At 39.4% G+C, this 11,719-nt stretch overlaps 3 protein-coding genes across 3 annotated transcripts in view; 2 read left to right on the top strand and 1 right to left on the bottom strand.

Moving 5' to 3' along the window:
- Positions 1-4,088: 4,088 nt before the first annotated feature.
- Positions 4,089-5,234, top strand: LOC145781246 (general transcription factor II-I repeat domain-containing protein 2-like). Its single transcript, XM_082593024.1, has one exon. It carries the CDS (start codon positions 4,089-4,091, stop codon positions 5,232-5,234), a length of 1,146 nt encoding a protein of 381 aa, XP_082449150.1.
- A 27-nt stretch (positions 5,235-5,261) lies between these two features.
- Positions 5,262-5,987, top strand: LOC145781245 (general transcription factor II-I repeat domain-containing protein 2-like). Its single transcript, XM_082593022.1, has one exon. The coding sequence runs from the start codon at positions 5,262-5,264 to the stop codon at positions 5,985-5,987; it is 726 nt and encodes a 241-aa protein (XP_082449148.1).
- Positions 5,988-8,422: 2,435 nt separating this feature from the next.
- LOC145780997 (ubiquitin-associated and SH3 domain-containing protein B-like) overlaps positions 8,423-11,719 on the bottom strand; it is a 63,311-nt gene continuing 60,014 nt past the window's right edge. The window contains exons 11-17 of the mRNA XM_082592691.1: positions 11,293-11,431; positions 11,066-11,175; positions 10,739-10,844; positions 10,507-10,578; positions 9,479-9,649; positions 9,303-9,409; positions 8,423-9,070 (exon numbers count right to left, since the gene is read on the bottom strand). Coding sequence (XP_082448817.1) covers positions 8,936-9,070; positions 9,303-9,409; positions 9,479-9,649; positions 10,507-10,578; positions 10,739-10,844; positions 11,066-11,175; positions 11,293-11,431 — 840 coding nt within the window. The 3' untranslated portion in view covers positions 8,423-8,935. The remainder of the gene's footprint in view (positions 9,071-9,302; positions 9,410-9,478; positions 9,650-10,506; positions 10,579-10,738; positions 10,845-11,065; positions 11,176-11,292; positions 11,432-11,719) is intronic.

The raw sequence follows: 11,719 nt of genomic DNA, 5'->3' as shown, positions 1-11,719 counted from the left end.
AAAAAATGGCTAAAAATGGCCGAGAATTTGGAGCCTGGTCAACTTGTAGTGGTAGGTTCTCTCCAGGACATTGGTAAACGTGGGAAGTATCAACTTGGGAGGGTGCATGAGGTAGTTCCACAAATTAGGAAAGGGAAGCCTGTGGTTCGTAGAGCTAAAGTTGCCGTCTGCAACTATGATGAGAGTACGGGGAAAGTGAAAGTAGACTATGTGTTGAGGGATATTTCGTGCCTCGCCCCCGTAAAGAACACTTAAGTGTTAGGGTTTGAGCCTGGTTTTGTCTGCGGTGGCCGACCCTTGTCTGAGCCCAGAACAGTCGGTTATTATCGCAACCATGGTATATAGCGTCATTTTTTGCGTGTACCTAATACCTATGGTACCAATTTCATGTATCGTCGTGTTTATTCTTATTGCTGTTCATTCTTTGCATGCCCTTTGTATTTGCGTATTAACTTAAACGTGAGTGATTCAAACAATTTGTGTATCATGTGTTTTTATTCATTGGCTCACAATTGTCGTCAATTCTTTTTTAGTTATGCCATGTCAGACTGTCATAACTAGGGGCCGCTATGTTCCAGACGGTTGTTCGCCTGGTCAAACGTCATGTAGAAACCGTTCGGGTCTACTGAATATTACGTCATGGAAATTCCTAAAACATGAGCCAAAATTGCACCATCGTCCGTAAGACTCGTGTCAGACCGGTTTAAACCTGTTTCAGTTTGAAACCTGTTTGGACATGTTGTTGCGTCGCGCTACTGCTGGCGTGCCTTTGAGTTATCACAAATTTTTCTGATTCATTCTTGAAGTTGTTTGTTGGAAGTCGGTCGCACATTTAACTGGTTTATTTGGTGCTTGCTGGCTGGACAAACTCTCCGTCTTTTATCCAAGTAATCTGTATCGTAGTGACAGTTTTAGAGGTGTACGGCGTTGCACCAGTCATTTCGATAGCCGCGGGCTAATTTTACTGGAATACACTTTGAATAGACGTTTCGAAGGTGTGTTTATTTTTCGGTCATTACGTACAGACAAACGGATCCGGGAACTTTATGTTACAATTTTCCCACGAAGAATATTATGGTTTACCGCTGTGACCAGCCTGCAAAGCTTTACCTAACGCTGTTGTGTTCATAACAAGTCATTGTTTACCATGGGAAAGTGGGCAAAATATGGCCATCTCTGAAATTGTTAGATAAGGTTGACGTGAATATGTATGATCATAAACGTGTAGGTAATGTATAATTGGTCAAAATTGGACAGACTGTGTCTGCTGTGCAGACCTGTATTTAGTAAAGTTACATCCTATTTGTTATTTTAATTGGCGTTAAGATGGCGCTGTTAAAACAAAATAAATTGACTTGACCTTGAAATTGAAATTGTTCCAACAATTTCAATTTGAAATTGAAATTGTTCCAACTATAGGCCCATATCACTATTGTCCCCCTTCACCAAAATATTCGAAAAATGCCTGTATGAACAAATGTACAATTATCTAACAAAAAAAGACCTAATCACACCACATCAGTATGGATTTAGACCACAATATTCCACTTCGTTAGCTGTGTCAAACGTTTGTGATAACATCTTAACTAACCTAGATAATAAAGATACAACTTGCTCTGTATTTCTTGATTTAGCTAAAGCCTTCGACACAGTTGATCACACTATTCTCATACAGAAACTGCAAACATACGGTTTTCGGGGCCTTCCATTACAATTGTTAAAAAGCTATATCAGCAATCGTCTACAGCACACGGTCGTCAATGGAATCTCTTCAAACTCAAGACAGGTTACCTGCGGTGTGCCCCAAGGATCGACATTGGGACCCCTTCTTTTCTTACTGTATATAAATGACTTACCAAATTCAAGAAACATGAATGTTAAACTATTTGCTGACGACACCAATCTTACGATGAGCGACAAATGTGAAATAAATTTGCAGAACAATGTGAATGCCGAAATGCAAAAAGTTTACAACTGGTTGAAGCTTAATAGATTATCATTAAATTTCTCAAAAACTGAATACATGCTAATAACAAATAAAAAACACATAAAAAATTTTAACATTAACATTGGTAACACAAGCATTCAACAAAAAGATCAAATAAAATACCTTGGCGTTTACATAGATAACAAATTAACATGGAAATATCACATAGATAAAATTTGCGGAAAAGTAGCAAAAGGTTCATGGGCGTTGCTTAAACTCAGAAATTATGTCAACACAGACACTTTAAAAGATGTGTATCACGCTTTGATTTACTGTCATTTGCAATATTGTATTTCAAGCTGGGGAAAGGCCTGTGACAGTGCACTGGATCCATTAATAAAATTACAAAAAAAAGATTATAAGAATAATTACGAAACAAAATTACTATGCTCACACTAATTTTTTATTTTTCAAAATGAACATCTTGAAACTAAAAGACATACATAACATTGAAATAAAAAAACATATGTACAAAGTTCATATGAATGAGTATCCGTCTACGTATTGTGATTTATTTACAAATGCTTCATCTATTCATCAGCATAACACAAGATATCAAACAGGCAACAATTATTTTATAAACAGATCAAACACAGAATTTGGCAAGAAGTCCATGCAGGTATTGGGACCAATGCTCTGGTCAGAGGTTCCAAGTAGGCTAAAAAACTTATCATTTTATTGTTTCAAAAAAGAGATCAAAACGTTAATTTTACAAAGCTACAGTGCATCGTAAGTGATATGTTATGGAAACCAACTTGTCAGTTGCTTCGGAAACTTTATTATTCTCTGCTTGCTTCATGGAATTTTGTGTTTTGGCCTACGTTATCATCAATATGTTTTTTTTTATGCGTATGCTGTTGTTGAAGCGCGGGAACGTTTCAATTATTATTTTTCTCTTGTAAGCTTATTTTAAATGGCAAAATCGTAATTTCCGTAGGGTGGCAATTGACTAGTAGACCGTATGGTCGTCTCGTTGTCTCCCTGTCGGTATGGGAACTTGTGTAACTTTTGTACTGTGTATATTGCATATTTCAAACATGTACCTATGTTCCTGTTACTGACAAATAAAACATTGATTGATTGATTGACCTGACTTGACTAGTTGCAATGTACTTATCTCAATTTTTACACATTGATTGTTCTTTTTTTACAGGTAGGCTACATGCTAAATTCATCGTAAAATTATAAGATCTAGATATGTTAGACATCAGTATGTAGCCTATGATTGAATTGAGACTGTCAAAAATATTTGGAAAGTTTGATGCATATTGGAAATTGGGCTAGTTTTGGGCTGGTTCAGTGATCATTTTGGGCGGGAAACATTTTCAAAGGTTGGCAACACTGGTCACAGTGCAGTTTGTAGTAGCCCAGGCTTGCCAGATTGGCCCTTTTGGGGCCAAATTTGTGAAATTTGGCCCTTTTTAGAGGTAGTTGGCCCCCAAAAAAATTGTTTGGCCCCTTGGCCCTTTGTTTTCAATATTTGGCTCTTTTTGGAAGCAGTTGGCACATACTATCAAACTAGCTATTTAAATAAATGTCTTTCGGAAATTGAGACTGAAAAGTGTTATTACGATTTTTTAGACAGTGTTTAGCTGACAATATTTATGCCAATGCCAAACATTCGAGTGGAAACACTGTAAAAGATGAAGATTTGGAATTGTTCTTGTAGAATGTAGACTGTGTTGTTGCAATGTTGTAACGTTATTGACGTTGTTAACGTTATTATGTTTTATTAGCAACGTTATTAACATTATTGAACAATTTGGCTCTTTTTTACCCGGTTTGACCCTTTTTTCGACATTGTTTGGCTCTTTTTCTCAAAAGCTGTCTGACAACCCTGTAGTAGCCTGTAGTATTTTGTAAGCAGTTAAAAGTGTCAGATACTCTTTGTTAAATATGTAAATCGCCATTAGTTATTTATCAGTAACTTTGGCAAGTTTGCCAAATTATTGCCAGTTGCCTATACCAGCGTTATCTTTACTAGTAAGCCTAGTTTCCGTAGTCTAGAGCAGCATCTAACTGAAAATCTTTTATTTAGTAAAGAGTTTAGAAACGATATTACAACAATACAGTATAGTCTTGTATCGATTAATAATTAGCAATGGAAAAGTGTAAGAAGAGAAAAGGTGCGAACGAAAACAGAATGTTCAACCCCTCATGGACAGATTCATTTGCTTTCATTGCTAGCGAAACTTGCTTGCCGGTATGTTTGTTATGTGATGAGAAATTAGCAAACAACAAAAAATCAAACGTTGAAAGACATTTTCTGAATAAGCACAATGTCTTTGCACAAAAATATCCTGCTGGAGATCAGCGAAAAAAAGCAGTTTTAGAACTTCGGCGGAGATCCGATCAAAGCAAAACTTGTTTCAGTAAGTGGATGAACTCATCCAGATCAAGGGCTTCTGCTAGTTTTATAGCGGCTCGAGAGATAGCCTGTCATGGAAAGCCATTTACAGATGGAGAATATTTAAAAGAGACATTCATCAAGATATCAGAACATCTATTCTCAGACTTTAAAGACAAGAATAAAATCATTCAGAAAATCAAAGACATGCCCCTCTCAGCAAAAACTGTCAAAGACAGAACTATAAGAATGGCAGCCAACATCAGTTCTCAACAAATTTCGGATATCAATTCAGCCCCAGGATACTCTATTGCCTGTGATGGTTCAAAAGATATCAGTGATGTTGAGCAAATATCGCTGTTTTGCAGATACGTAAATTCTACTGGATTAAAGGAAGAATTGATTGAAATAATACCACTAAAAGGCCAGACGCGAGGTGAAGACATCTGTGGGGCAGTTTTAGACTGTCTCAAAACAAAAGAAATAAACGCAACTCACTTGGTTTCGGTAGCTACTGATGGAGCACCAAATATGATAGGAACGCAGAAGGGGTTTGTGAGTTTACTTCAGAAGGCACTGGATAGAAAGCTGTTGACGTTTCACTGTATGTTACATCAGGAGGCATTGTGCCCTCAAACATTTCCCCGAGAGTGCAATGAAATGATGAATCTCGTCATTCGAGTAATAAACAAAATAATTGCACAAGGATTAAACCACCGACAGTTTCGTTCATTATTAGATGAACTTGATAGCACATATCCAGATCTGCGGCTACACAACAATGTCCTATGGCTATCCCGAGGGGAGGTACTGAAAAGATTTGCTGTGAGTTTGGAACACGTAAAAACGTTTTTAAAAATCAAAGGGCTCTCTTTTCCTGAATTGGATCAGCCAGATTAGGTAGAAAAGTTGCATTTCATGGTGGATATGACATCGCACCTCAACACGTTGAACAAAAGCTCGCAAGGAAAAGGTAGCACAACCCTGCAGATGCTGGAGGAGGTTTTGGCTTTTGAGCGCAAGGTGACAGTGTTTGCCAGAGATTTACAAAGAGGTACACTACTTCACTTTCCCTTTCTAAAAGAGTTCAAAGAAGCACACAACCAGCTAAATTTTGTTTACTTTCAGCAAGCTATCATCGATATGCAAACTGTGTTTCAACAACGATTCTGTGATTTTAAGAAGGAAAAAGACACGTTATCCTTCCCTATTACCCCTCTGGAAATCGATCCATTACTGCTGAATATGACTGCATCCACAGCTGTAAGTCAATCTAGTCTTGAACTTGAAGTGGCCGACATAGCTGACAAGGATGTGTGGGTATCTAAGTTCCGAAGCTTGAGAGCTGACCTTGAAGATCTTGCTCGCCAGAAGGCCACGCTTCGTCACAACCACAAATGGAGTGACCTTGAAAAGCTACAAAAACCAGACAAGCTCGTGTTCGATACGTGGAATGCCATACCTGACTCTTACATGAACATGAAAAAATGTGCATTTGGAGTTTTGTCGATATTTGGATCAACATATTTATGCGAACAAAGTTTTTCGGTAATGAATTACTTAAAAAATAAACAACCCTCACGCCTAACAGATGAGAGCTTGCAGTCCCAGATGAAACTCAAAGTGTCATTTTATCAAGCTAATGTACTGTAGATGTGCTGTGCAGTGAAATTCAGGAGCAAATATCGCATTAGCTGGGTGAAATAAATGATTATTTGAAAATGTATGTTTTTACCCAATACTGTGCCCGTAGGTAGCCTACTAAAAAGTGTTGTGTTTAATAGTCAGGCTTTGTTTGTTGAAATTCTAGAATATTCGCATGTACAAAGCAAAAATTGAAAGAAATTCTACATGAAGTGTAGGCTATAATTACCTTTGGTTTTTTGTGGCCAACTCGACAGTTACATGTTATGGCTCCGAATATGTCTTAATTTGAAGAAACTTGGGAACATTGGCTCTTTTAATGCTAAAGGTTGCCGACTTCTGGACTCTATTTGATGAATTAAAGCAAAACGTTAGTAATTCTAATCTAATTTGGTAAAAACTTGTTTACTGTAATTCTAGTTCTAATGATCCAGAGTTATCAAATTAGCGTTTTTATCCTAATGAGAAAGTTATGTGATGACTGTGTCAAACTAATTCTAATCTAGTTTAAACTCTATTCTAGTTTGCGAAAACTTACCTAGCTCTAATTTTAAGCCTAGTCTAATTTGTAAAAACTAGAATAGCTGTAATTATAGGCTAATCTAATATGCTCAATTGCTCAAATGTCCTCTTTTTAGCATTGCTATCATTTTCAATAAGGTTTTATTTTTATGTGACCTTGGCGAAAGCTAAATAATGCTAAGAACAATACCAAAAAGGAAAAGTAGGCTATGTTTTCTGTGAGCTGTGGCAGAAGTAGGCTATCCTTGTTTAAGAAAAGTGTTTATTGACTTTGAGGTTGACAACACATTGCTTGCTGTGGATATGGTGGATAGGCTACATTTATTTCTGTGGTAAACGAAGGCAGTGTTACTCGATGACCATGTCAGATGTATTTCTATTGTTCGACTCTTGTGTTGCCTATTTGGATGAATAGACCAATAATTTCATTTTCTGAGTTCACATCCTTTGATTAGATGGTTATTGCTTATGCTGTCTTAGGGAGGGGGGGGGGGGGGGGGTTTATGCAAAGCGTTACGTTAGCGTCATATCGGGGGGGAATGGTTCAAGCAAAACGTTACGTAACGCTTTCGAGTACGGAATGGTAGTTTTTTGTGCTGAATTCGTAGTGAAAAAGCGTTACATGGGGGAGGGGGGGATTGAAAAAAGCGTTACGTTGGCGTTACATGGGGGAGGGATCAAAAATTCGGAAAAAAAGCGTTACGTAATATTTGAACGTTCCCTTACACCAAACAATAGGATAACGCTTTTCAGCGGTGTGTGAAAGTATCTGTCAGGCTAGCTAGTGCAAAGGCATCTAAAACCTGATAGCTAGCTTGCATTAGCTTTGTTTGAATGATGGCACATTAGAAAATGGACAGAATAGTTCAAATATTGCAGAACTATAGATTTTTTTTAATGAATTGTTAAAAATTGAGCAATTCTTCATCTACAAAAAGCTATGGCTCAAAATGCAAATTTATAAAATACGAATGTTTTCTGTGGAGAAAATCAAATGAACAGCAAAATGTTCATTGACTGAATCTGACAGATAAATATTTTATGTTTTTTATTTGTTACTTTTGCTACATAGGCCTATAATCATCTAAGAAGACGTAAAAATTCTCTGGCATCTTACTTGCTTACTAAACATGTCCTCTTTTTGGGTGATGAAAATATGGTAGGCCTAGGTTATAGGAAGTGCTAGTCCGGCCTATAAAGCATTTTAAAATCACTTGAACCTTGTATGCAACGGCTAGGCTAGTCAAGACTAAGCTCAATAACCTACTAGCAAAGTTTGTCTCCAAAGCAATACTGTTAGTTTTTTTAAATTACAGCTTAGAAATAGCCTACATCAACTTTTCAACAAAGTTTGAAAGTATTTTTTCAAAATTTGGGGTAAAAACGTGCTCAGAACGCACCAAATTTAATGTGAGTTTGGCTCGACACCTCCGCAATTATGCTGTGAAAATGTATTTTTCAATCGTTTTGACTTCGCAAGGTGCCAGTTCAAGACAAATGTCGCAATAGCGAGAGAGCGCTAGTTCCAAACCAGCGGATGGCCAGTGGCCACATCTATCTGCAGACAGCACTTGAACAAGTGGAAGCTTTACCCTGTCAATCTAAGTGACCGGCCTTGCGTCAGTGGTTCAAAGCCTCTTTCTACAGGTAGGTTATGTGAAACCGCCAGGAACAAAGTTCCAAACAGACTTTGTCAACCCGAGATGAACATTCTTACCATCAATTTACATAAAACTACAGCAGGATATAGAAGCTTCCAACGTAACCAACAGAAACCTTGCAGGTTGACTGGTATGCGAATTGGGAAACAACCCTTTGGCTAGAAATGAAAACTTTAATTCCCATCAGGGCTATGCTTGTATTTTGCGGTTTGGAGCGAAACGACTTTCTTCGCTACAAATAAGTTATATGACATCACCAAGTGGTAGCTACATATCTGTTTATTGCACAGCGAATAACGATCGCCCGATATCAGACACAACATCTCACTAATGTGGGGCGGACACAAATCATGAAGGAGGAGCAGACACAACATCTCACTAATGTGAGGACACAAATCATGGAGGAGCAGACACAACATCTCACTAATGTGGGGCGGACACAAATCATGAAGGAGGAGCAGACACAACATCTTACTAACATGGGGAGGACACAAATCATGGAGGAGCAGACACAACATCTCACTAACATGGGGCGGACACAAATCATGGAGGAGGAGCAGACACAACATCTCACAAATGTGGGGAGGACACAAATCATGAAGGAGGAGCAGACACAACATCTCACAAATGTGGGGAGGACACAAATCATGAAGGAGGAGCAGACACAACATCTCACTAACATGGGGCGGACACAAATCATGAAGGAGGAGCGAAGGACAAAGATAATCTCAAGGGAAGCCACAAAAATATAAACTGCGCGTTCTTTGCATTTCATCACTCTTGCAGCATCTTCCAATCAAAATGGGGGTTTGGGGCGTGTGTCATAGTAGGGTAAGGGGGTTCAATTAGCTGCCAAACCCCCATTTCTTCAGTGAAATCCTCAAGAACTAATGAACCGCAGTAGGGAATCTAAACAGATAATGCAAGTTATGAGAAGTGGTTCCCAACCCGACAAGCAACCATCACATTTGTTCACTTCTGCTTTGAAGGGTTCAATTAATGGGATGAGCAGCGTTAAATAATTCTACAGGTTCAAAATTGAGCTGTCAGTAACGACCGAGGATGGGAGGGCCAGTGATTCGACACCCCTAGCACGCATCACAGCTATACGTCACCAAACGAAAGCAAGAATACTCCTCACCTTTGTAACAAAGCTCACAAACTGGGGCATCGGTCTAGGATTGAGGCCTTGCATCTGCCTGGTGAGGCCGTCCAAGGATCCAGCGTGTGCGGTGATGAGGAGATCGCCTGGAGAGGGTTGTATGTTAGTCCACAACCAAGGTGTTGCTGGAAGTTAGTGTCGAATCAACATCTCACCTGAAGTCTCCTGAAGTGCGGATGTGATGAACTTATGGCAACGGTTGAAGTAATCTTGGCACCTCTCGTTGAGAGCCATGGACTCCGGTTGTGTTTTCGAGCGGTAGGAGGGAGACACGTTGATACCGAACGCGGTAAGATGAGAATGGTTCATGAACTTCGGTAAGCCACCTGCGTCATAAGGACACGTTTGTGACGTCTGAGGTAGTGACGTAGGAAGGAGGCTACCATGCCTAACTTAAACTCTTCGTCATAAAAAATATGTCTGTATGCTGATTGCTGACTTTAACATTATTTGTCTTAGCAGATGACTAGGGAACTGTGTTTCGAAACATAGTGCAAACCGCTACCACCATAACCCGCAGCATAAGTGTAAAACAGGTCGTTTGTGTCTACATTGTGAAGTATTCAATCATAATCAGACAGATAAAACCAAGCAACCACGCGGCATTTAACATCATACATTAGAGTGAACATAAAACTATAAACTACGAACGTTTTCGGCCATACTCAAGATAGCCCTTCTCAAGTACCGGAAATAACTGATTTTACAATAACATCTACATTGAAAATAACTGATCTACACAATGAACTGAAAAACGAAATGCACATGAATGAAACTGCAAAGCAGAGGAGAAAGGCACATCACATGGCAGTTAATTAAGCGAGGCAAGAAACCACATCACACAACAAATTATGAAAAAACGTTTAGGAGATAGGAAGCACCTGCGGCAAACAACTGCGTATTGAGGCGAGGATTGCAAGATTTTATGAGCAAAGCCTCGTGGATTTTCGTATCAAATTCGGTGGAGCATTTACGCACAATTCTAAAAGACTTCAAGGATGGTTTCTTGACAATCATAATTGACATGAACGTCACCGGTGCTTTGACAATGGATTCTATTGTGGCCACTTTGAAAGTGTGTGGCTGCTATAACATCACGATTTATTTTGTTTTAACAATATCTTGTATGTGAAAGTGTAGCAGCTTCCAATGGTTCACAAAGTGTGGGTTACCAAAACCTCACCTTGGCTCCATTTCATCCACTCGTAAAGTGATAAATCGACGTTGATTGCGCATTTCTTGTCCAATTCCAAACCTAGAAGTGTCAACCAGTGTGAGAACTGGCCAAGTGACCTTTGACCTTATTAGCATTGACCATGTGACATTTGACCCTACGGAATTGAAGTGAATCGTGAACCATTCAAGTAACATTCCAGATAAGCTGAATGCAATATTCAACTTCTGACACGGCCTACCTCGCAAGATGGAATCAGCCGTTTGCAAACAGCGAAGGGAGGGGCTGGAGAAGACGTGGCTTATTTGGGCCCCGGTCAGCTTCAGTGCCTGCCCAGTTAAGTAACCCTGCATGACAAAGTGACATTGTGAATCATACAATGTAGCGCATCATATCCGTCACAACATGGCATACCGCTTTCGTCATCTATGCCATTGATTGCTCACGTCGACGGGGTGCTCCATAAATTCGTTCTGTTGGTGCATAAGTTGAATATTGCCAGGATGAATACAAGCATCCAGTAAAACAATGTAATCTGATGCAAACCTTACATCAACAATATTCAAACCTGGTGACGACCCATTTCAGTGATGGGGCTGTCGTTCTTGAAGTCAGTGGGGCCGCCGGGCCGGTTAGGGAGCTTCTTTGGCATGTTCAGATTCTTTCGATGGTATCGGCCTAAAAATATACAATGGACATCAACTTAGCAGATAACAAGATATGACGATCGATGCTAGGGAAATAGCGTTATGGCGTAGTAAGCAGCAAAGTGACCGGCATTGTTACGTCACAAACCTTCATTATCAAAAGACAAATTAATCCATTGTTTTCCAAAAGTGACGTCAACTCTTTCAGCATGACGAAATATGTAAACGCGTCGTGACCTTTGAACTATCTTGGATGGGACCGGGACGATTCCTTTCGGTTTCTTCACCTGAATGAAATCCGATAAAGTGACAATTAGATCAAGCGCTACGCGCATGTGGAATGCGATGCTATGGAAACTCAGCAATCATTTAAATGGTGAGAAACATTTCTTTTCGCAGCTGGCAACACTGCTTAGGAGGTATAAGGTGACGCCTTCCAATGGTAACCAGGGGCGGTCGACAGAATTTTAACTTGGCGAACATAAACAAGGGGGTCTAATGCCACATCATCCATGTTTAGTCTGCCGCCAGGTTGTATGATGGTCTACGGTGGGGAGGAATTGCTTTCAAAATAG

Source organism: Aplidium turbinatum, chromosome 12 (assembly GCF_918807975.1).
Source record: "Aplidium turbinatum chromosome 12, kaAplTurb1.1, whole genome shotgun sequence".
Classification (NCBI taxonomy): Eukaryota; Metazoa; Chordata; class Ascidiacea; order Aplousobranchia; family Polyclinidae; genus Aplidium; species Aplidium turbinatum.
This window is presented reverse-complemented; position numbering and strand designations above follow the sequence as displayed.

Coding starts and splice junctions, on each gene's coding strand:
- LOC145781246 (XM_082593024.1), top strand. CDS start 4,089: ATGGAAAAGTGTAAGAAGAGAAAAGGTGCGAACGAAAACAGAATGTTC.
- LOC145781245 (XM_082593022.1), top strand. CDS start 5,262: ATGACATCGCACCTCAACACGTTGAACAAAAGCTCGCAAGGAAAAGGT.